This window comes from Panicum hallii, chromosome 3, assembly GCF_002211085.1.
Source record: "Panicum hallii strain FIL2 chromosome 3, PHallii_v3.1, whole genome shotgun sequence".
NCBI classification, from domain to species: Eukaryota; Viridiplantae; Streptophyta; class Magnoliopsida; order Poales; family Poaceae; genus Panicum; species Panicum hallii.
The window spans coordinates 17,180,711-17,199,392 of record NC_038044.1 but is presented as its reverse complement, the minus strand read 5'-3'; the positions used below and the strand labels follow the sequence as shown (position 1 = coordinate 17,199,392).

At 45.7% G+C, this 18,682-nt stretch overlaps 4 protein-coding genes across 8 annotated transcripts; all 4 read right to left on the bottom strand.

Annotated features, from left to right (window-relative positions):
* Window positions 1-511: 511 nt before the first annotated feature.
* Window positions 512-4,288, bottom strand: LOC112887823 (glucan endo-1,3-beta-glucosidase 14-like). The gene is made up of 4 exons (XM_025954094.1): window positions 4,080-4,288; window positions 2,183-3,225; window positions 1,843-1,997; window positions 512-740 (listed from the first exon to the last, which is right to left on the bottom strand). The coding sequence occupies exons 1-3, from the start codon at window positions 4,180-4,182 to the stop codon at window positions 1,947-1,949; spliced, it is 1,197 nt and encodes a 398-aa protein (XP_025809879.1). The 5' UTR covers window positions 4,183-4,288; the 3' UTR covers window positions 512-740; window positions 1,843-1,946.
* Window positions 4,289-7,005: 2,717 nt separating this feature from the next.
* On the bottom strand, window positions 7,006-8,441 carry LOC112886234 (ferredoxin-6, chloroplastic-like). The gene is made up of 2 exons (XM_025952058.1): window positions 8,113-8,441; window positions 7,006-7,756 (listed from the first exon to the last, which is right to left on the bottom strand). The coding sequence occupies exon 2, from the start codon at window positions 7,720-7,722 to the stop codon at window positions 7,270-7,272; it is 453 nt and encodes a 150-aa protein (XP_025807843.1). The 5' UTR covers window positions 7,723-7,756; window positions 8,113-8,441; the 3' UTR covers window positions 7,006-7,269.
* An 895-nt stretch (window positions 8,442-9,336) lies between these two features.
* On the bottom strand, window positions 9,337-12,954 carry LOC112887635. Of its 4 annotated transcripts, none has more exons than XM_025953864.1 (6): window positions 12,807-12,954; window positions 12,610-12,765; window positions 11,492-11,624; window positions 10,717-11,364; window positions 10,440-10,560; window positions 9,337-9,965 (listed from the first exon to the last, which is right to left on the bottom strand). In XM_025953864.1, the coding sequence occupies exons 2-6, from the start codon at window positions 12,684-12,686 to the stop codon at window positions 9,919-9,921; spliced, it is 1,026 nt and encodes a 341-aa protein (XP_025809649.1). In that variant the 5' UTR covers window positions 12,687-12,765; window positions 12,807-12,954; the 3' UTR covers window positions 9,337-9,918. The 4 variants fall into 4 exon arrangements, with proteins under 4 accessions (XP_025809649.1, XP_025809651.1, XP_025809650.1 ...); XM_025953866.1 differs by having other exon boundaries at window positions 9,337-9,904; XM_025953865.1 differs by lacking the exon at window positions 12,807-12,954 and having other exon boundaries at window positions 12,610-12,800.
* Window positions 12,955-13,552: 598 nt separating this feature from the next.
* LOC112887584 (cell division protein FtsZ homolog 2-2, chloroplastic-like) lies at window positions 13,553-18,224 on the bottom strand. Of its 2 annotated transcripts, none has more exons than XM_025953785.1 (8): window positions 18,041-18,224; window positions 15,825-16,526; window positions 15,387-15,686; window positions 14,758-14,848; window positions 14,469-14,593; window positions 14,272-14,364; window positions 14,069-14,134; window positions 13,553-13,995 (listed from the first exon to the last, which is right to left on the bottom strand). In XM_025953785.1, exons 2-8 carry the CDS (start codon window positions 16,446-16,448, stop codon window positions 13,870-13,872), a joined length of 1,425 nt encoding a protein of 474 aa, XP_025809570.1. In that variant the 5' UTR covers window positions 16,449-16,526; window positions 18,041-18,224; the 3' UTR covers window positions 13,553-13,869. The 2 variants fall into 2 exon arrangements, with proteins under 2 accessions (XP_025809570.1, XP_025809571.1); XM_025953786.1 differs by having other exon boundaries at window positions 15,825-16,522.
* Between the last annotated feature and the right edge of the window lie 458 nt (window positions 18,225-18,682).

Genomic DNA, 18,682 nt, shown 5'->3' with positions numbered 1-18,682 from the left:
CAAATTTAAACTAAAAATTTCATAAGTAATAATTAATTCATTTCAAATCCAAAAAATACAGAATGAATACCAAAATTTTTCTAAAAATGTAACTTATCTATTGGCACAATACTTGTTAGTTATTCGGATCTATTTTTTTATGTTCATAGTATTTGGTTGCTTATAGTTATGCCTATTACTTTTGAATAAATAAGATTCAAATAGAGCAATAATAGATAGGTTATATTTTTAGAAAAATTTTGGTACTAGTTTCATATTTTTTTTATTTAAAATGATTTAGTTTTGATTTTTTTAGATCTAATTAGAATTTTTTAATTTTTTATATAAAAATAAAAATCCACCTTCGAAACCACTCTAAGGGGCAATTTTTGTTGTTTTCAACAGTTGAATGGTCTCTCTTATCCGGTTTTGTAGTTTAAGATTAAAAATTGGACTTTTGCTATTTTTTCATGGGTGTAAACCGGGACTTTTCCCTTTAAGGTGAATATATAATACAGTAAAAGAACAGAACTAAATAACCACTCCAAGTCGCATGCTCGCTGTATCTATATAACCAGTATTTGTACTTGTACAGTTCTATTCCATGCATATTGTCAAAATTTTACAGCTGCTTGACTGATTTTCATGAACACGTGCATAGAATTGATGATGGTACATCCGCCTTCTCCTTCCTCTGTATAGGACTAGCTGCAACCTTCCAATCCAATCAACTGATGAAGTGAACAAAAAATCTTGCTAACCTGCATATACAAATACAAAGTAGATAAGCAATTAGAACAATGTTAGAAGTTTTTCAGTCGCATGTCAATGCCCCAACGGACCTTATTATGAGGAATAAATCAAGCAATCAACAGAGCATATATATTTATAGCAAATAAAAGAGGCGCAAACTCCAGCTTGAGCTGAATTGACCAAAACACTGAATGGACCACCATCTTTCATTTTGAAAAGGTAGGTAGTCTGGAACTCTCAGAAAATTCCCTGCTCTCAAGGTTTGGCGACAACAGCTAGCGCTCAACAACAACGGGCTCCTGATTTTGCCAAAGGAACGGTTGCTTCTGAAAAGTGGCCATCAGATGGAAGCATGCTGCAGCTAGCCATGCGTGTTTCCTTTCGTGACAATGCCCATTCGATTCTTTTCGAGATGATGCGAGCAAGGGCGGTCCTCTTTGGTTGGTCGGTTTGGAGCTCTCAGGGCATGGACAGCGCAGGAACCGATCAACCACCGGCCTGCCTCCCTGGGGAATAGGCTAACCGAAGACATCCCGTGGCATCGGCAGGGCCGGAGGCAAAAACGGCCGAACATATATGTTGCCCCCAGGGCAGGATGACCGACCACCTAAGATCGTGGCAGACAGGTTGACAAACTACTCGGTTCCATGGCTTATAACTTTCTTCTCAAAAACCAGGTTAGGAGCTGATAGCTGTATGATGACGTGTGGAATCTACTTAGGATAATCTTACTACTTCTAGTCAGGGTTTTGAAAATCGGTATTCGGTACTCAACCTCAAACCTTCTTGGTTCTTAAACAATTGTGCAGCCTAACTAGTACGTAGGAGCACCAGTTCCTTGTACACAGTTTTTTTTTAAAAAAAAAAATTGGCTATACACAACGTAGTAGTAGACTTTGTTCCGAAACATTGCTTCTATACAATGCTACATATTTGTTATTTGCTGTGTAAAGATGCTTTCAAGTAACTGCTACGTCCATATATAACAAGAAAATTAATAAGAATTCTTAGAAAGGCTAGCTACCGCAATCCCAGACAGAGCTGAACAGTTTAGAAAACAATTTTAGAAAGTAAATTGTCTGAAGAGGAATGCTATCGAGATAAGCTTACCTCAAAGTCAGATTATGGGCTCAGGTAGCTAGTATGATGTCCGATGCAAGCACAAATGGGTTAGTCAGGAAATAGCAATTCTTCTCGCACAATACTGGTGTAGGTCATAGGGAAAAGCCGGCGAGTAGGACAACAACCGCCATCAGAAATGTAATCTGCAAGCAGTGAACGAACACAATGGGTAAGAAAGAAGGATAAGCAACTCGTACAGAGATGTTATTTGCCGTGTTTTTTAGTTGCTTCAAATAAACCTTTTCTGTAAAAATCTAATCGGGTTTGCAATTACGCGACTGAATTTGGATTCAGAGTTTTGTCAATAATAAACTCAGAATTTTCTTACCGTCGGCTTGGAAGAAGAGGAGAACGTCGGCGACGGGCTGAAGGATGCTCCGTTGAACCCGAGGTTGTACACCGGCGTGCCGTTGGGGTAAAAGAGCCCATAGTTCCTCTCCGACGCCGGCCCGGGCTTCATGTCCTCGTTGAAGAGCGCGAACACGAACACATCGATGGGGACGTCCGGCCTGAGCGGCGTCCCCTGGCCCATGGCGATCCTCTTCATCAGGTTCCCGTTGTACGCCGCGGCGTTGGCCACGGTGGCGCCCACCTCGTTGTCGTCCCCCTTGGACGGCCACCCGGTCTCGGAGATCCTGACGGTGAGGTCCGTGTGCCCCATGGCCTTCATGGCCGCGTACACGGCGTCGATCTGGGCGTAGAGCATGTTGTCGTAGGTGAGGTTGGTGTTGGGGTCGACCACGCCGGGGTTGGGCTCGAAGAGCACGTACGGCAGCGAGACGCTGCCGGGGCTCGCCTTGTAGGCGAAGAAGGGGTAGGCGTTGATGAGGAACGGCGAGCGGACCTCGGCGTGGAAGTTGAGGATGGGCTGGATGTACTGCGCGAGCTCCTCCCGGAACACGCCCGACGACGGCGGGTAGCTGCTGGCGAGGATGTTGACGGAGTGCGCCGTAGAGACGTTCACCTGGGCGGCGAGGCCCAGGTCGGACACGGCCTGGTACACGGCCTGCATGGCTGGGAGCAGGTTCTGCATGGCGGCCGTGTCCTTGCCGGAAAGCACCTCGTTGCCGACGGTGATGCAGGTGATGCGCGTGCCGGGGAGGAACGGCTGCACGTGCTGCGCCACCCAGGCGCGGGCCTTGCGGGCGTCGGTCAGGTTCTGGAGGTCCTCGTTCCCGACGATGAACTCGACGCCCGTGCCGGCGAAGGCCGTGAGCACGGCCGGGTCGGCGTCGTAGAGCTTGACACGGTTGACGTTGAGCGACCGCAGGAGGCCCGACACCTGCGTCGGGTGCGGGAGGTTGTTCGCGATCTGGCCGTAGTTGATCCCGAACTTGAGCGGCGCCGTCGCCGCCGATACAACGTCGACGGCTGCAATCACGGCCGGAAAAAAAAAATCAAATGTTCAGATTTAGGAAGAGGCTCAAAATGGCAAGAAAAATCACGTTGAATTTGGCATAAATTGCTGACGAAGGAAAAGTGCTAGTAGTATATTTTGATGAGATATTTGTAATCGCATCCTAGTGATAATTAGGTCGGCAAGAGATACTAGGCTGCTAGTAGTGCGTCGGAACAGCAAAACAAAATTTGTGGGAAATTAAATGCGGTTCCCTTTCGCACATGAACTGGCTTGTGATGCTCATGGGTAGGACGGGCGTCGTTTTCCGAATAAAACGTGCACAGATCGGACAGCCGGGAGAAAATTTCAAGCGAATGTCAAAATCAGGCATACGTGATTCCAGCGAGGGGTCGCCGTATGACGTGGAAATTTAATTGTTCGCTCTGTCAAGCACACGTCGGACCAGCCGGCTGAAATCAAAACCCAAGAAACCCACGAAAACGACCTCGCGACGCCGCAATGCTCCAGGCCATCATTTGCAGAAAGAAAGATAGAGCAGCTGCCCTGCTGCACGATACAGGAAGGATGGTCTCATCGCCCCGTGCTAAAAAGATTCAGAAAAAAAATGAAACAAGATTCGGGGATACTGCCCTTCGCAGGAACTGAACTCAAGGGCCTTTCAAGAAACCGGTAACAAAAAGGAGAGACGAAGTTCAAAAAATTTTTCATGCATGGCTTAGCCTGGCAATCACAAGGGACCCAAAATCTAGAGCGATTTGAAGGCCAGGGACGTCCATCAAGTGCAATCAAGGACCAAGAGGCGACGAACGCATCTACCGCAGTAGCGACGCCATGAACGGGGAGAGAACGAGCTAGCACCAGGTACCTGAGACTGCGAGGAGCGAGAGCAGCAGCAGCAGCAGCAGCAGGACGCGGAGCGGAAGTGGGGAAGAGGGCACGGCCACGGTGCGGAGCTCCGCCGGCGCCATGGCTCGTCTCGGGGCTCTCTCCCTCGGGCTGGCCTAGGGGCGGCGGTGCGGGCGCGCTCGCATTAACTCGCGCGTTTCTCTCCTGTGTGTCAGGGGAACCGGCCGTGTCGCGCTTGGTGTCCCTGCTCTTTATAGTAGAGCAGAGTCGCCGCGGCGTACGCCGTGTGCTCTGCTGTACACGCACAGATACAGACACTTCCTATCTATACCTAATACTACCTTGCAAGTAGCAAGGCCTACTCACATACGGACGGACGGAACGCGTCGCTTTCGCCTTTCAGAGACGGCCGGTCGATCGTCCAAACAAAAACAAGAAGGCACTTCGAAGTTCCTATGGAAATTCTCTGATGTTCCAAACAGGATTTCAGGGAGACGTTCCTAAAATAGGAGGAGGGGGAGATCTTTACCGGGACGGGACGGCGAGAAGCCTCGCTCGTGCCGTCGTGCACGCCGGAGCGCCGCCTTCTTCCGGCTGCCGCACGTGCACGGCGCGCTGCCTGCTGCGCTCTTCGTGGCATCGCCGGGTGGAGCTTCGTCGAGTTGGCTTGGCTCCGGCGGCGCGCAGGCAGGGCTGGTCGTGGTCGCTGACCAAATATTTAAGCTCCCACGTCAGCCGGTCACACCTGACCGCGGCCTTGGCACTGAAAGTTTGGCTCGTCTGATCTAAGTTTCTTCATCTTTTTGTGGATGCCAGCATGATTGGCAGGAAATTTTTATCTTCTTTGGCTCATTGGGCATGCAAACATGTTGCAGACATGGACGTGGTTACTGAATGCTACTGCGAATGTTGAACGTTCAAGGATCAACATGACGGGAGGTAGTAGAACCGTACAGGTCTTCTATAGCTTAGCGAATACTACTCCTGATTTGTTTGCTTGAGGGGCAAAAAGTCCGCCTTACTTCAAAAGGGCACGTGCGTCGTTGGATTTGAATTGCAAAACTTCAAAAAGAGAACTCTACAGCATGCATTTTTCATGCTCATTGTTTTCCTTTTTCTGTTTGGGAGCAAATGCTCAGTGCTAAATTGAGCAAAACAAAATCCGCAATCGATGCTTATGGTTCAAGACCAGATGTTTCACAGCACCAGGGGAGCGGCAAAAAAGGAGGTGCGTTACTGATGATACACTATCACCATGATGTGGAGCAGAAGCGATTGCTACTGCACTGCTGTTCACCGAGTCGCAGGCGGTGCCCATGTACGAACAATTCATATCCAGTTCCAACTGAGGGAAACAGTTCATGATGCAGTTAGTTAGGGTGGTTGAGCTACATAACATAGCACACAGGACAGACAGTAAGCAGATCCATGCCTGCATCTGAGCTCTGAGGCTCTGAACTTGCCTTCTGAAAAACTGAAGCTGCCTGAACTTTTTTTTAAAACTCTACGGTAGGCATCAGCCGACCTGAACTTTGCCATTAAAAAGGGATAAAATTTTACGTCCTAGGATTTGTGAAGTTTGACAGAGGACGAAGGGAGGAGAGTATTATAACAATGCAAGAAAACATGGACAGTGAGAACAAGGAATGTAATGAATATGGGCATTCAGACTTTCAGACGTTCAACATTCAGACTTCGGAAAGGAGATATCATCCATCCAACGACCCAAAGGGAACAAAGTACAAATAAAACGAAAAATATTTATTCGAACAATTATGATAACATACAGTGCGAAATCCTGTTTTGACATTCAGCAAGCAGACCAGTATGCACAGAGGGCAAGGCAAAATTTGCCACCGGAAGGTATCTGCAATTTAACTTGAAAAAACACCAATTTTTTCCCCTTCCCATAGCGTGCAAGTTTCGCCATTGAAGTTCGAATAACACTTGCAGTTTGGACTGCAGAACCATGTTAGAACAATTATTGTCACAACTCGTACGAGCCATTCATGTCAGAGCAATTCCAACTTAGGGCCCGTTTAGATTGCAAATTTTTTGCAACAGTGGAACTGTAGCGCTTTCGTTTATATTTGACAAATTTTATCTAATTATGGACTAACTAGGTTCAAAAGATTCGTCTCATGATATACAATTAAACTGTGCAATTAGTTATTTCTTTTTAAATATATTTACTGCTCCATGCATGTGTCCTAAAATTGATGTGATGGAGAGAGGGTGTAAAAAGTTGGAATTTTGAGGTGATGTAAAGAAGGTCTTAGGAGCATACGGAGAATGCACATGGCCACGGTAGCCTGAATCAAGGTGTCAGATAAACAGTTCAACATGCATAGATGGGGCCTTGTTTAGATGCTCTCAAACTTCCAACTTTTTACAATCCCTCCATCGCATCAATTTTGGGACACATGCATGGAGCAGTAAATGTATGTAAAAAAATAACTAATTGCACAGTTTAATTGTACATCACGAGACGAATTTTTAAGCCTAGTTAGTCCATGATTAGATAAAATTTGTCAAATACAAACAAAAGTGCTACAGTAGCACTGTTGCAAGTTGCTTGCAATGTAAACAGGCCCTGGGTAAATAACATAGCGCAGAGGACAGACAGTAACCAGATGCAGATCCATGTCCTGCATGTCTGCTCTGAATCTCTGAAGCCACCTTCTGAAAACCTGAAGCTGCAGGAAATAGTGAGGGACTGACTGTTTGAGCAGGCTTTCAGAGGTTCAACATGTAGAACTTCACTTCAGGAAAGGAGCTGCTATGTGTCCAAACAATGCAATGGCGCTAGGTCCAAATAAATGGAAAAATATTTCCAGATAATGGTGATAATTATAGTGTGAACTTCTGGTGTCACATTCAGCTTGCGGACCAGTATGCACAGAGGACAAGACAAAATTTGCCACTAAGAGGAAAGAAATCTGCAATTTAACTTCAAGCACGAATTTTGTAACTTCGATCATGATGTGGACTTTTTGCCATTGCTGCTCGAAAAACACTTGCAGTTTGAATTGCAGAACCACGTCACAACAATTATTGTCACAGCTCATATGGCACGATCTCAACGAAACAGATGTTCAACAGTAGACATCAAGAGCTAGCCCTTCCCCCACAACAATCTCTACCATGGCATGGCTACGGCATGGTCTCAGCGACTGCGCCGCCGTTGAAGCACCGGCGCCACGAGCACTCTAGTACAGCTCCTCCTCCTTGTGGGTGTGGATGACGCAGTCCGCCTTGGGGTAGGAGATGCAGGTGAGGAGGTACCCCTCAGCCATCTGGTTCTCGTCGAGGAACGAGCCCTCCGACTGGTCGACCTCGCCGTCCGACATCTTGCCCGCGCAGGTGGAGCAGGACCCGGCGCGGCAGGAGAAGGGCAGCTCCACGCCGGCGTTCTCGGCCGCCTCGAGGATGTAGGTGTCCTCGGGGGCCTCGAACTCGTGCTCCACCCCGTCCGGCCCGACCAGCTTCACCTTGTGCACGGCCGCGGAGGCCACGAACCTGCCGGAGAGCCGCGGCCCCGACGCGCGGGGCGCCTGCCTCGTGAAGCCGACGGAAGATGGGGCCCTGGCCGCCGGAGCGGCGGTCCGGAAGCTCGCCCCGGATTTGGGGACGGACAACCTCGGGGCGGTGGCAGCTGACATCTTTCTTGCTTGGCCCGGTGATTCCCGTGGATTACTGGCGAGAAAGCGCATGAGAAATGATTACTACTGGATCATCACGAATCAACGAAGTGCTAGGAAAATACAGAGAAATGCAGATGGAATTTCAGAAATCCGTGTAATGAATCTACGCAATCACCCCCAGTTCCTGCATTGAACTCCCGCGAACAGTGTGACAACGCAATTACGCTACCGAGTGGAAAATCAACCCAGCAACAGGGACGGATCCGGCAGGCGGGCGGGCAAGTGCGGACCCTGCCGCAACGCGGGGCCGAGGCGGGAGCGCCAGGGTCGCGTCACATCAGACAGCGCGATCTACGACTACGGCGGCTACGCGCGCGCGATCAAGGTGGCGGGTCGGTGGACGCGTACCTCCTCTCCTTCCTCCTCCCGACGAGACGGAGCTGTGGTCGGGGCCGGGGCGCGGCGGAGGCCAACGGATTCTAGACGAGGCGGGGCGGGGCACTGGATCGCGTGGTGAGGAGGTAGTTGGGGTGATGGATGCGGCAGGGCACGCGCACGGCGGCTTTAATAAGGGCAGCTTCCACGGGCCCGCCTGCCCGCCCGCGGCTCGGCGGCTGGCTGGGTGGCTGCCTGGCTCCGACCCCAACCCAACTGGCAGCGGCCGCGCGGTTGCGACGCCTCTGCTCTGCTCTGGGCCGTGTGGGTCGGCGCCCGGCTGGCTGCCTGGGCGAAAGGACGTGGAGGATTTGCGAAGCCGACCACGAGAAGCTGCTTTAATTTACGGGCGTGATGGTGGCTGGGTTTGGGCGATCAGGGCGGCTGCTTCGCGGGATGGGGCACCTCTTGGCGGGGATCAGGGGACGGGGTCAGCGCAGACAGCCGGAGCAGGTGCCCTTACTGACACGGGAGGCCAACGTGCCAGTGCCAGCGATCCGGATCGAGGCCATCAAACTCCGAACTGAGCTCGTGTACGGAATTCGGTTTCGCTTGGATTGAAACACGAATCAGATGTGTGAATTCCGGTAGGGCCGAGCATCCACCTGATCATATCATTCGTAGCAGTATTTCACTAACTGGAGGCACAGAAATATGCTGAATTGAAGTTCAGGAAACATTGCTTTTGGACACTTTGCATAATTATATCCGATTTCAAGTTCACAGTCAAACTTGTCCACAGAACATTGTTTCAATGTGAAAAGAGACCGTGTTCTTTTCTCGAATCCAAGTTCATGTTATAACATTTGAATAAGGCTCAGATACCAATTCAGTTAGAGACGACAACGTCCACAATTTATGTAGTTTCCTAATAAAACATTTTGGATAGTTCGAACTGCTCAGTGCTCTTTCTCAGTTCCATCTTTAAGATCAAATTCTTCCTAGGTAGCCATAAGTAGATGCAAGTCTTATATTCCAGAAAAGGAAAATAAGGGGAGAAGCGAGTTTTTTTTTACTTCTTTTACAATTCACAAAGAAGAAAAACTTCTTTTGGATGTTCTTGGTACCGACAAACTTGTATTTGTTCTCCTACATATCACAGTATGATTGCGACCTGCGAGAGTTGACGGCCGCAGAAAGGCACAACAGCACAGCAAGCATATGCAGAAACCCGAAAGGCCGTCATAGCTCAGTTCCAGGTCCACAAGAAACCAAATTTAATACAATATCTCAGTTGGAGGCAGTTACAGCTTACAAACCAGGTACAATACACTGAACCATTTTGATTCAGTTCAGGCTTCCCTTTCATAACAAAATAATACACAAGGGAACTGCTCCCCAGAAAATCTACACTCCAAATTCAATCTCGCCGATCTGGCAATTCTTAGTTATACCAGCAGGACGAGTGAACACTACAATAGATCATGTTGCACAGTTGACTAAAAGACATGGATTAGTGAACTTTTTTTCGAAGTGTTGTGTTGATGACAGGTCACGCTAATCACAAGAGACCACAACTATCAACTGCACAAAGATTTTTTCAAACCTGTGTCTCTTATCGGGAAAAAAAAACTTTGTCTGCATGGCATGACAATTTGGAGCATAGCATTGAGATTCTTCAGAAGAATAATGGATCCTTCTCCATCAGAAACCATCACACAGCACATCATATGATTGGTAGAGTACACCATGGACCGTGGTAATACATAACATAACAGCAACCAAAACTCGATTCACAGTCACCTCACATGGGATACCAGCAAGCCTGCATGCACATAATCACCTCAGATAAATGGGAGGGCAGATCTCATGAAAATTATCCTGGCCTGATGTCAGTTAGATCAACAACAGAATAGATTATCAGTGATAAAGAGCTTGCTAACTATTTGACAGTAAAAGAACTTTAGATGCATAAAAGGGCATTTCAAGAATCAAAGAGAGAGTTCACACTGATTTTCTACTGTTCTATGTTGTCTTAGTCGAAGAAATAGCTAACAGTATGCTATGAATAGTATGCAAAATGAATCTCGATTGTATTCTCAACACTGGACCTTTCATTTCCAGTAATCCAGTTTTCAGGAAGCTATCAGTTACCACTAATTGATGCTATACATTCATGAGGGATGAATACCAAGAGAAATAAGGTTTTCATTCTTCAGTTTTCTTCAGGTATTCAACTATGAACAACTGACTTAATTTTTTTGTTAAATTAAATATCCTTTTGTTCCAAAACAATATTAACAATCATAAGAGTTAAATTCTCAAAAAGAGCGGATGACTCATGGAAGAAAGAAACTCACAGAGAACAGCTAGTGCAATTAGTACTGATGTCACCAAACGTATCTGAGGACGATTACGATCTGTAAAATACTCAGATCTACTTAATCTCCCCTTGATGACCTCTGGCCAGAAATACATAGCCTGCAAGAATTATGACTATAAAGTTATTACATGTGAACATTAGTGTATATCAAATTTATTTGAAGCACCAACAAACTTTTAGCCTAAAACAATACCTAGATTACAGTATCCAGAAAATCAGAGGATGAAATAAATGATTAAAGAAGAGTGGTGTACCCTTCCAGATTGCGGTAGATTGAAGGAAGGTAGTGTGTGTCCATTTCTCAAGCTATCCATATCTTCTCCATCCTTCCTCCTCTTTGTAAAGCTTTCACGACCCCGCTTTGTAAACCATAAGTTTCTTATAAAACTACGGTATTGCCTACTCAGTTTGTTTTTGTCAAAGAGTCTCCTACCTACAGAATCATCAGCGTCCAAACTATACATACTGCTATTGTTATGACCCCCTTCACATGCATTTTCTCCACATGAACATTTAAGCTTGCCTGCTCCTTCCACATCTTTTTCTGAATTCTTGTGTTCATATGTTCTATGTTCTTGGGTGGAATGATAGCCACTTACCAAAGGTACATCGTCGAGCTTAAGCTCAACAATTTCATCTGCACTAGTGGAATGATACACATGGTCATCCTTGCTGGTACCAGAAAGAAAGGATGCCAGTCCATCTCCATCATATTCACTAGAGTGTAAATGTTTTGGAGTTCTATTAGAACCGATGCTAAGATTCTCCAAACTTTCTTCCACCTGAGAAATCTGCTCCGCAATAGCTCTAATGAATTGTCTAAATTTTAAGATTGCATTTTCTCTCGTCTTTGACTTGTCAGAGAATGCAGCTGCATTTACCTCCCTCTCAAATTGCTCCAGCTGCAAGTTACGAGAGTAAAGGCCTTAGAAGAAATAGAGATACAAATGGATGTTTCTAAAACATAGTCAAATCATACAGGGCTGAGAGTGGTTGAAGACTCTATATGGAAAGCTCGACTGTTTGAACCTGCCATTTGGTAGTTCCAAGAGCAGTAATCACATCTCTCTCGTACTGTATCGGAGCATGAAGCTTTGCATCTGAAGTGCCATCCTGCATAACTTTCCTTTCATGCAGGAGCAGGCGGTAGACACCCTCCATCCTATACACCAACCAAAATTATGCGCTATCAGTACCATCAGAAAGCAGCCCATTACTTATTCTTTGCAGAATGTAACAAGAAAGACCTTCAAATTGGACACTTAAACCGTTTAGAGCCAATTTGTGGTTGTAAATCCACCCTGCGCTGTGAATCTAGCCATTTGCAGAAATCTTACAAGTTCCAGAAACAGTTTGCTGTTAAATATCCTAAAAAGATGCTTCTAACTAACCACACAATCCAAATCTAGCAAAAAAATTGCTTTTGAATAGCCATAGCAATGCAAAAACTAAGTACGAGAACCATTCAAGATTTAATAGAAATACTTTAGGTTGCATTCAATGGGCTGTACTTCGCCAAGATAAAACAGATAATCTGCACATTTCTTCCTAGTTCCTACTAGAAAAGGCATATCCACATTAATTGTACGCTCCCCAGAAGCCACCACATTAACCTAAGGAAGTGAAAATCCATAAGTTTGTAGATCAGAAAGTTCCAAATCTAGTCAGAACAAAATCTTCAGCCCTTGAATAGACTGAGAATCACTAGTTTAGCGAAAAACATAAGCTAAAATGGGACTTGCACGAGCTAAATTCATTCTAACACTTGCCCGAGGTTTCACCAACAGATAGATAGAACAGATTCATGCCACTCTCTGAACGGCTCCACCTCAATCATGACAACGTTTGAATGCTTGTAGGGCACCTTTTATGCAACCAAACTCGTATATTCCCGTAACTTCTCATAAGAGCAGCCATCAAAGTTTAGGTAACAGCCATTCGTACTAACATAAAATTCTGGGCCTAGCTTATCGGTCTAAAACTCTAATCCGCAAACAATTTAAACGAGCAGAAGAAAGGACCTGTCCCGGCCAGAACCAGGCAACGAATTCCCCGAAATGGCCACTAATCTCACAAGGTTACAGCTACGAGCGCGCGGCTCCGGCGCCAAGCAGCAGATCAAGGCGGGAAGCAGGGCGAGCCGGTACCTGTCGGCGGAGTCCTGCACGCACTCGGCGGCGGGGAAGAGCGGATCCGACTCCCACCGGCCGAAGCCCTCCGCCATGGCGCGGGATCCGGTCCGCCCCGGCCGCCCGCGCGGACTCGAGACGGCGAGGAGGGGAAGCGCGAGGCGCGCTGCGAGGGAGCGCGCCGGGGGGCGGGGGTGGGAATGCGTGCGTTGTGGCTTTGGTGCTCGTTTTTGGAGGGGGCGAATTCGTTTGGTGGGTGGCGCTTCTCGCGGTTCCGTTGCGCTCCTCGTGGCTTGTTCCTCTTCCGGGGGCCTTTCCCCTTGTGGGTTGGTGGTTCACGAACAGGCTGTGCTCCAGGTTATCTTGCAAAATAGGTCGTGACTAAGTTGCGAATTCTGTCTCAAGGCTTGGTGTGCCATAAATTTGTCATTTTTTTATTTGCAATAGCAAATAATATATTGTTCGGCTGCCTTTTTTTTTCTACTGCGCTAGGAGCTGCTGGTGTTAATGTCTAGTAGCTGCAGCAATCTCTTCCAAACAGGCTCTTTAGAAATATGTAAAGATAAAGTATCAAAAGTACCCGTATCTTTTTATCATTTCTGGTTTCGATCACATTTCCATATCCCACAGGCCACAGATGTTACCGTGGTGGTGGTAAACTACATTAGCTCATTCAGAATTTTGGTGAAACGCGGACAAATGCGGCCCAAGCCGTAGCACGAATTTTTCACGTTATCCAACTATCCAAGTCGGCAATATGATGACCCATACCTGTCCCGTATGCACCAAGCTTTGAAGGAATGTATCTTTGCAAATCCAGTAATTAATAAATCAATCAGTCCGCTGCCTGCCACGCGTAGTGGTAATCGAGTTTTAGAAAAACGTGGATATACGCGTCATGCGACCAACGGTTAGAGGTTGTCACTGCACCAGACAGACAGACACACACACACGAGGAACAAATAAAATCAGAGATAATCCTTCACACGGAACATTATAGTATGCTCTCTGGTGCAGACTTATTCACAGCTCCTATGGAGTTCAAATTGAGATACTACCAGATCCTGATCTACTGCAGGTCCAGAAGCATAGAAGCCCAGCCCAATCTACTCAGGCGGCTTAGTTTGCACACAGAGTCAGGGTTGAAAATCTGCTCCAGCACTACCACGAACAATCAATATCTTGCTACAAAAGAGACCTAGAAACAGAAGCTGCAGCATACCAAACTACCAAACCATGATAAAGAAGAGCAGTGAACCAAACTACTGTAGCACACGTTCAGACTCGCGGGAACCCTGAACGGCCTTTCCTCTGCAGGAACTCTGGGATCTGCAATCCAGGACCTTCCTCCTGGGAAGTGGGAAAAAACCAACCCGATTGACGGCGGTCGCTGTCTCCCCCAGCCTGAGCATGAACGGTTTTCATGAGAATACAGAAACGAAATAGGCGGAAAGTAGGCAAACGATGCAATACGTGCCTGCGAAGATTGATTCTCACTTTCCTCCTGGCGTTTGAATCCAGTTGCAATCAGAGTTATGCTCACCTGAATAGTGTATCATGTTATTGGCAAGGCCACGAGATCGAGTTACAATTGAGAACCTTAACGGCCTCTAAATTAAAATTGTGATGCATAAAATCTTTTTCACCAAAAGGTAAAAATATTGTGATTGCATGACTTACTTGGCCAGTGTATGATGGATCTATAACAGAGCCAAAAATCAAATTTGCACCAGGGTCGACAAGATCGTAGATTACTTCAGCTGCCGCGTTCACCTTTAGAAAACGATGGCCGGCGTGGTTTAGCCCGAATGTATCCTTAACTATTACAGGGGGCATCTGACAGTTCAGTTATAAATATATGAATGAGTATATGTTACCTCTGTCAAGGTCAGATCATTCCCTCCAGTGATATTCCATACAATTCCAGTAGCTCTCTCAATACCAATATCAAGTAGAGGAGACTGTATGGCATTAAGTGCGGCATCTCTGGCTCGTGTCTTACCTGCAAATAGGTCAACAGAATTGGCAGGAGTTGGTTAATTGTCAGTGTGTCCGTGGCCAGTGGGGGCAAGTTTCAGATGCTACATTATAGGACGATTTCGAACAAACTACACAATTGTATTTCATTCTGAAAAAAATATGGTATGCTGAATTATGAAATTTAACCTGTTGCTGTTCCAATGCCCATCAATGATGAACCTGCATCTGACATAACTGACCGAACATCAGCAAAGTCTACATTCACCAAACCTGGCACCTGCAAACCAAAGAAGGTAGAAACAAGTGACATGTTTAGCCATGTAGATCACATGTAATTGTCATACAGGTGAATATTTTGATGAAGCTTATGTTAAAAATGTTGCAATTTCCAGACTAAAGAGTTTTCAAAAATGGCATGTTAAGCAGCAAAAGATTCTGCAAAGTAGATCACTCAGGAAGAAACCAAGTGCACAACAATGTCAATCTACTTTCACTCTGTTGCTAGTAATGCAAATGGAGTATATAAAAACGAAGTTGATAATAAGGCTTCTGTTTAAAGACCTGCACTAGCAGGCATGTGGACGCACAAGGTAATTAGAGGACATAAAAAAGTGTTTGAACTTAAAACATGGTCAATAAGATGTAAGAAGTGTTATCTTTAGCATAGTTTTTATATAATATCAGCAATTTGGTATTGCACAGCTGTCTAGTGTACATAATATTTTCAATCGCAGGGGTGTTTGGATGGAACACAAATGAAATTATTCTAAGAAAAGAGTAAGTTATATAATATATCATGAAGCATATTCTCTTACAGTGATTATATCTGAGATCCCACGGACACCTTGCCGAAGGATATCATCTGCCAAATTGAATGCTTCTGTCACAGGAGTATTTGGGGATACAGCAGTGAGTAACTTGTCATTTGGAATTACGATCAGTGTATCAACATTGCTTCTCAATGATGCAATTCCTTCTTGTGCTTGAAGAGCTCGCCTTCTTCCCTCGAATGAAAATGGGGTTGTCACGATTCCAACAGTTAATATACCCATGGACTTAGCAATCCCTGCAATAATAGGCGCCCCACCAGTGCCTGTCCCACCGCCCATTCCAGCCTGCAAAATGAATTTGAGGATCAAATTCGAAGTTACCATATTCTCTCAATGAAAGGATAGGTATCATAGTTCTATCAAATGAAATATTATTCGATAAAACTGAAAAGAGTGTGTTGCGCTTGAGTGATATGTACTTACCGTCACAAAAACCATATCAGCACCAGCAACTGCCTGTTCTACCAACTCCTGGCTTTCCTTGGCTGCATTCATGCCGATTTCTGGGTTCCCACCAGCACCAAGACCACGTGTCAGTTCCAGGCCAATCTGTAACCTATTTTCCGGGTCAATGGGCGATACCCGCATAGCCTGAAAATCAGTGTTCACAATCCAGAATTCTACGCCCTTCATGGAGCTCTCAATCATCCTGTTCACAGCATTGGAGCCACCACCTCCAACGCCAATGACTTTAATCCTGGGCTCATTGTAGCGGTAAGAGGCAGGAGCGTCTACCAATCTTTCAGCTGCAGCGTCAACACCCTGCTCCTTGCTGGATACAGTAGCTGCACCATTATCCTCTCCATAAAGCAAGGAGATCTCAGGGTGAATGTCATATAAGGTATCCTTGGTACGCCTTGGCCCTGCTCGACGGGAGTTTGCAGAGCACTCCAATCGAGAAGAGCGATATGAACCACTAGAAAACCACTTCTTTCTCTGAAAATTTCTTGCACTTTCACCAAGAAGCGTCTTCCTAACATTTTTCGGTGAAATGCCTAATGGGCATCGGCAACTGGAAGCATTGGAAAAAACTAGCTGCGCTGCCATCCTTTGCTCTAAACCAAAATTTTGCTTGCACTGGAGAATGTAGCCCCTGACGCCTCAATAAATTCACCTTGAAACTAGCTAAACAAAAGAATATTAGCTGCATTCTGTTTTTGGTTCGTAAATGTAGCCAAAACAATGGAATACTAGCCGCATTTTGTTGCTGACTATAAAATGATACCAAAACAATGGCAAGAATACTTGTTTCTGGACCGACAGATGGCTTGGTGGTCAAAGTTTACAACAGTCCTTTCCTAATCTGTTTGGAGCAGTGGCTGCTAGAGCAAGGAAAAGAAAGGTGTTTGATGCTCTCAACAATAGAACATGGGTTTCTGACATAAGACGTGGACTCACGGTACGGGTCCTGAATGAATACATTCATCTATGGGAGCTGTTTTCAAATGCTGAGCTGCAGCCAGATGTTGAAGATACACATATTCGGCAATTCTCCAATACTGGCCAGTACACCTCAAAATCGGCATATGAAGCTCTTTTCATTGGAGCTATTCAGTTTGGACCATGGGAGAGTGTAAGTTTTTCTTGCGTGCTGCTGGACAGCAGCACACAAAAGATGCTGGACAGCAGACCAGCTGGCAAGAAAAGGGTTATAGCATCCTGCAGCCTGCCCACTTTATGACCAAGCTCAAGAAACAATCGACCATCTTTTAGTCTCTTGTGTTTTTGCTCGCCAGATGTGGTTCTCTATTCTGCAGAGATTTGGCCTACAAGTGCTGGCTCCAAACCTTGAGGATGAAAATTTTGATGAATGGTGGGCAAATGCAAGTGGCAGGGTGTCTGGTCAGGTCCTTAAGGGATTGAACTCCATCATAATACTGGGAGCCTGGAATCTTTGGAATCACCGCAATCGATGTGTGTTTGATGACGCTTCACCTAGTATCTCCAGCATCATATCGACCACCTTTGAAGATCTGCAGCAGTGGTCCTTGGCTGGGGCTAGAGGAATTTCTTATCTCCTCACCCTGGCGCCTAGAGACAGCTAGATTTTGGTCCAGTCCTGATCTAGTATTTCTTGGAAAGAGAGTCTGTGTAGTTGTAATTTAGGGGGGTTACAGCCCCTTTATATCTGTAACGTTTATATTTTTTCTTCTTAATATAATGATGCGCAATTCTCCTGCGCGTTCGAGAAAAAAAATGATACCAAATTTAGAAGAGAACACAGAAATATGCTGCAGCCACATTAGTCCCAAAATTGGGGCAAAACAACAGTTCCGAGCCAACTTGGTGGCAACTGGCAATCTAATTTGGCCACTGTTTGCTTGGACTATAATTCACACTTCAGATTGTAAAATGAGATGTACTTTCAGAGGAATGAAAAAATATGAACTAACAATATACAACAACAAAATGGAATGCAGGTAAACTATATCCATGAGATGAAATGATCTGGAAAAATCAGAGGCGGACCCAGCATAGGACATGGGTGTACACATGTACACCCGATAATTCTTGCAAACGAAATCGAAGTTAGTACGTAATATATTGTAACTGGATTCAGATCCGAATACAAATAGTTTTGTTAGGGTTTGGGGTGCTCCGTCTCGCACAGCAGAAGGAAAGAGAAGGGGCGGGCATACCTGGAGGATGCGCTCGTCGCCGGCAAAGGGCTGGGCGAAGACAGGACAAATGGCGCCGCCGCTCGCCCAGTCGTCGCCGCCAGCGAAGGAAGAGCAAGGAAAGAGAGAGTCCGAGAGAGGAAAAGGGTTTAAGAAACAGAGGGAGATGAACCTCAGGCCCTGAGCGGCTGAGCCCTGAGCGGGAGGGCTGTCAATGAGCCGAGCTCGAGCGAGCCTGCCACCTAAAGCTAAAGCTGCAGGATCCCGAGCCAAGGTCGATCTGAGTTCGAGATGTTTAACTTTTGTGGATCAAGGTATAATAATTTTAAATAAAATTAGTCTCTGTAGAAATTTTATAAATATTAAATGTTGTGTCATATCAGTAAATTTAGAGTTATTACGAAAAAAGAGAAATGTAAGTTTCATAAAATGTGAGAGGAGTTTTATCCCCGTATCACTCATCTGATTCGGTTAACAAATTTACGGTCTCAGTAATTGTACAATGAAACTATACACTGAAATTGATCTAAAAACACATTTAATTCGGTAAAAAATTGAAAGAGAAACATATCTAGACATTTAGCTTTAGTCTTATTTTTAAAATTAAATTATTCTCTTTTGATAGTCCTATTTGAGTTGACATCTTAAGAATAGTATGGATGA

Bases quoted from the DNA above. Each gene is read 5' to 3' on its own strand.
- LOC112887584 (XM_025953785.1), bottom strand. From the start codon at position 16,448: ATGGCAGCGCAGCTAGTTTTTTCCAATGCTTCCAGTTGCCGATGCCCA. The intron at 14,594-14,757 runs GTTAAATTTCAT...ACCTATTTGCAG, and splicing joins GGGCATTGGAACAGCAACAG to GTAAGACACGAGCCAGAGAT. The intron at 14,365-14,468 runs GTAACATATACT...CGTTTTCTAAAG, and splicing joins ATGATCTGACCTTGACAGAG to GTGAACGCGGCAGCTGAAGT.
- LOC112887823 (XM_025954094.1), bottom strand. From the start codon at position 4,182: ATGGCGCCGGCGGAGCTCCGCACCGTGGCCGTGCCCTCTTCCCCACTT. The intron at 3,226-4,079 runs GTACCTGGTGCT...CCGTGATTGCAG, and splicing joins CTCGCTCCTCGCAGTCTCAG to CCGTCGACGTTGTATCGGCG. The intron at 1,998-2,182 runs GTAAGAAAATTC...CACTGCTTGCAG, and splicing joins CCTCTTCTTCCAAGCCGACG to ATTACATTTCTGATGGCGGT.
- LOC112886234 (XM_025952058.1), bottom strand. From the start codon at position 7,722: ATGTCAGCTGCCACCGCCCCGAGGTTGTCCGTCCCCAAATCCGGGGCG.
- LOC112887635 (XM_025953864.1), bottom strand. From the start codon at position 12,686: ATGGCGGAGGGCTTCGGCCGGTGGGAGTCGGATCCGCTCTTCCCCGCC. The intron at 10,561-10,716 runs GTACACCACTCT...TAATTCTTGCAG, and splicing joins ATCTACCGCAATCTGGAAGG to GCTATGTATTTCTGGCCAGA. The intron at 9,966-10,439 runs GTGAGTTTCTTT...AACTGACATCAG, and splicing joins AATTGCACTAGCTGTTCTCT to GCCAGGATAATTTTCATGAG.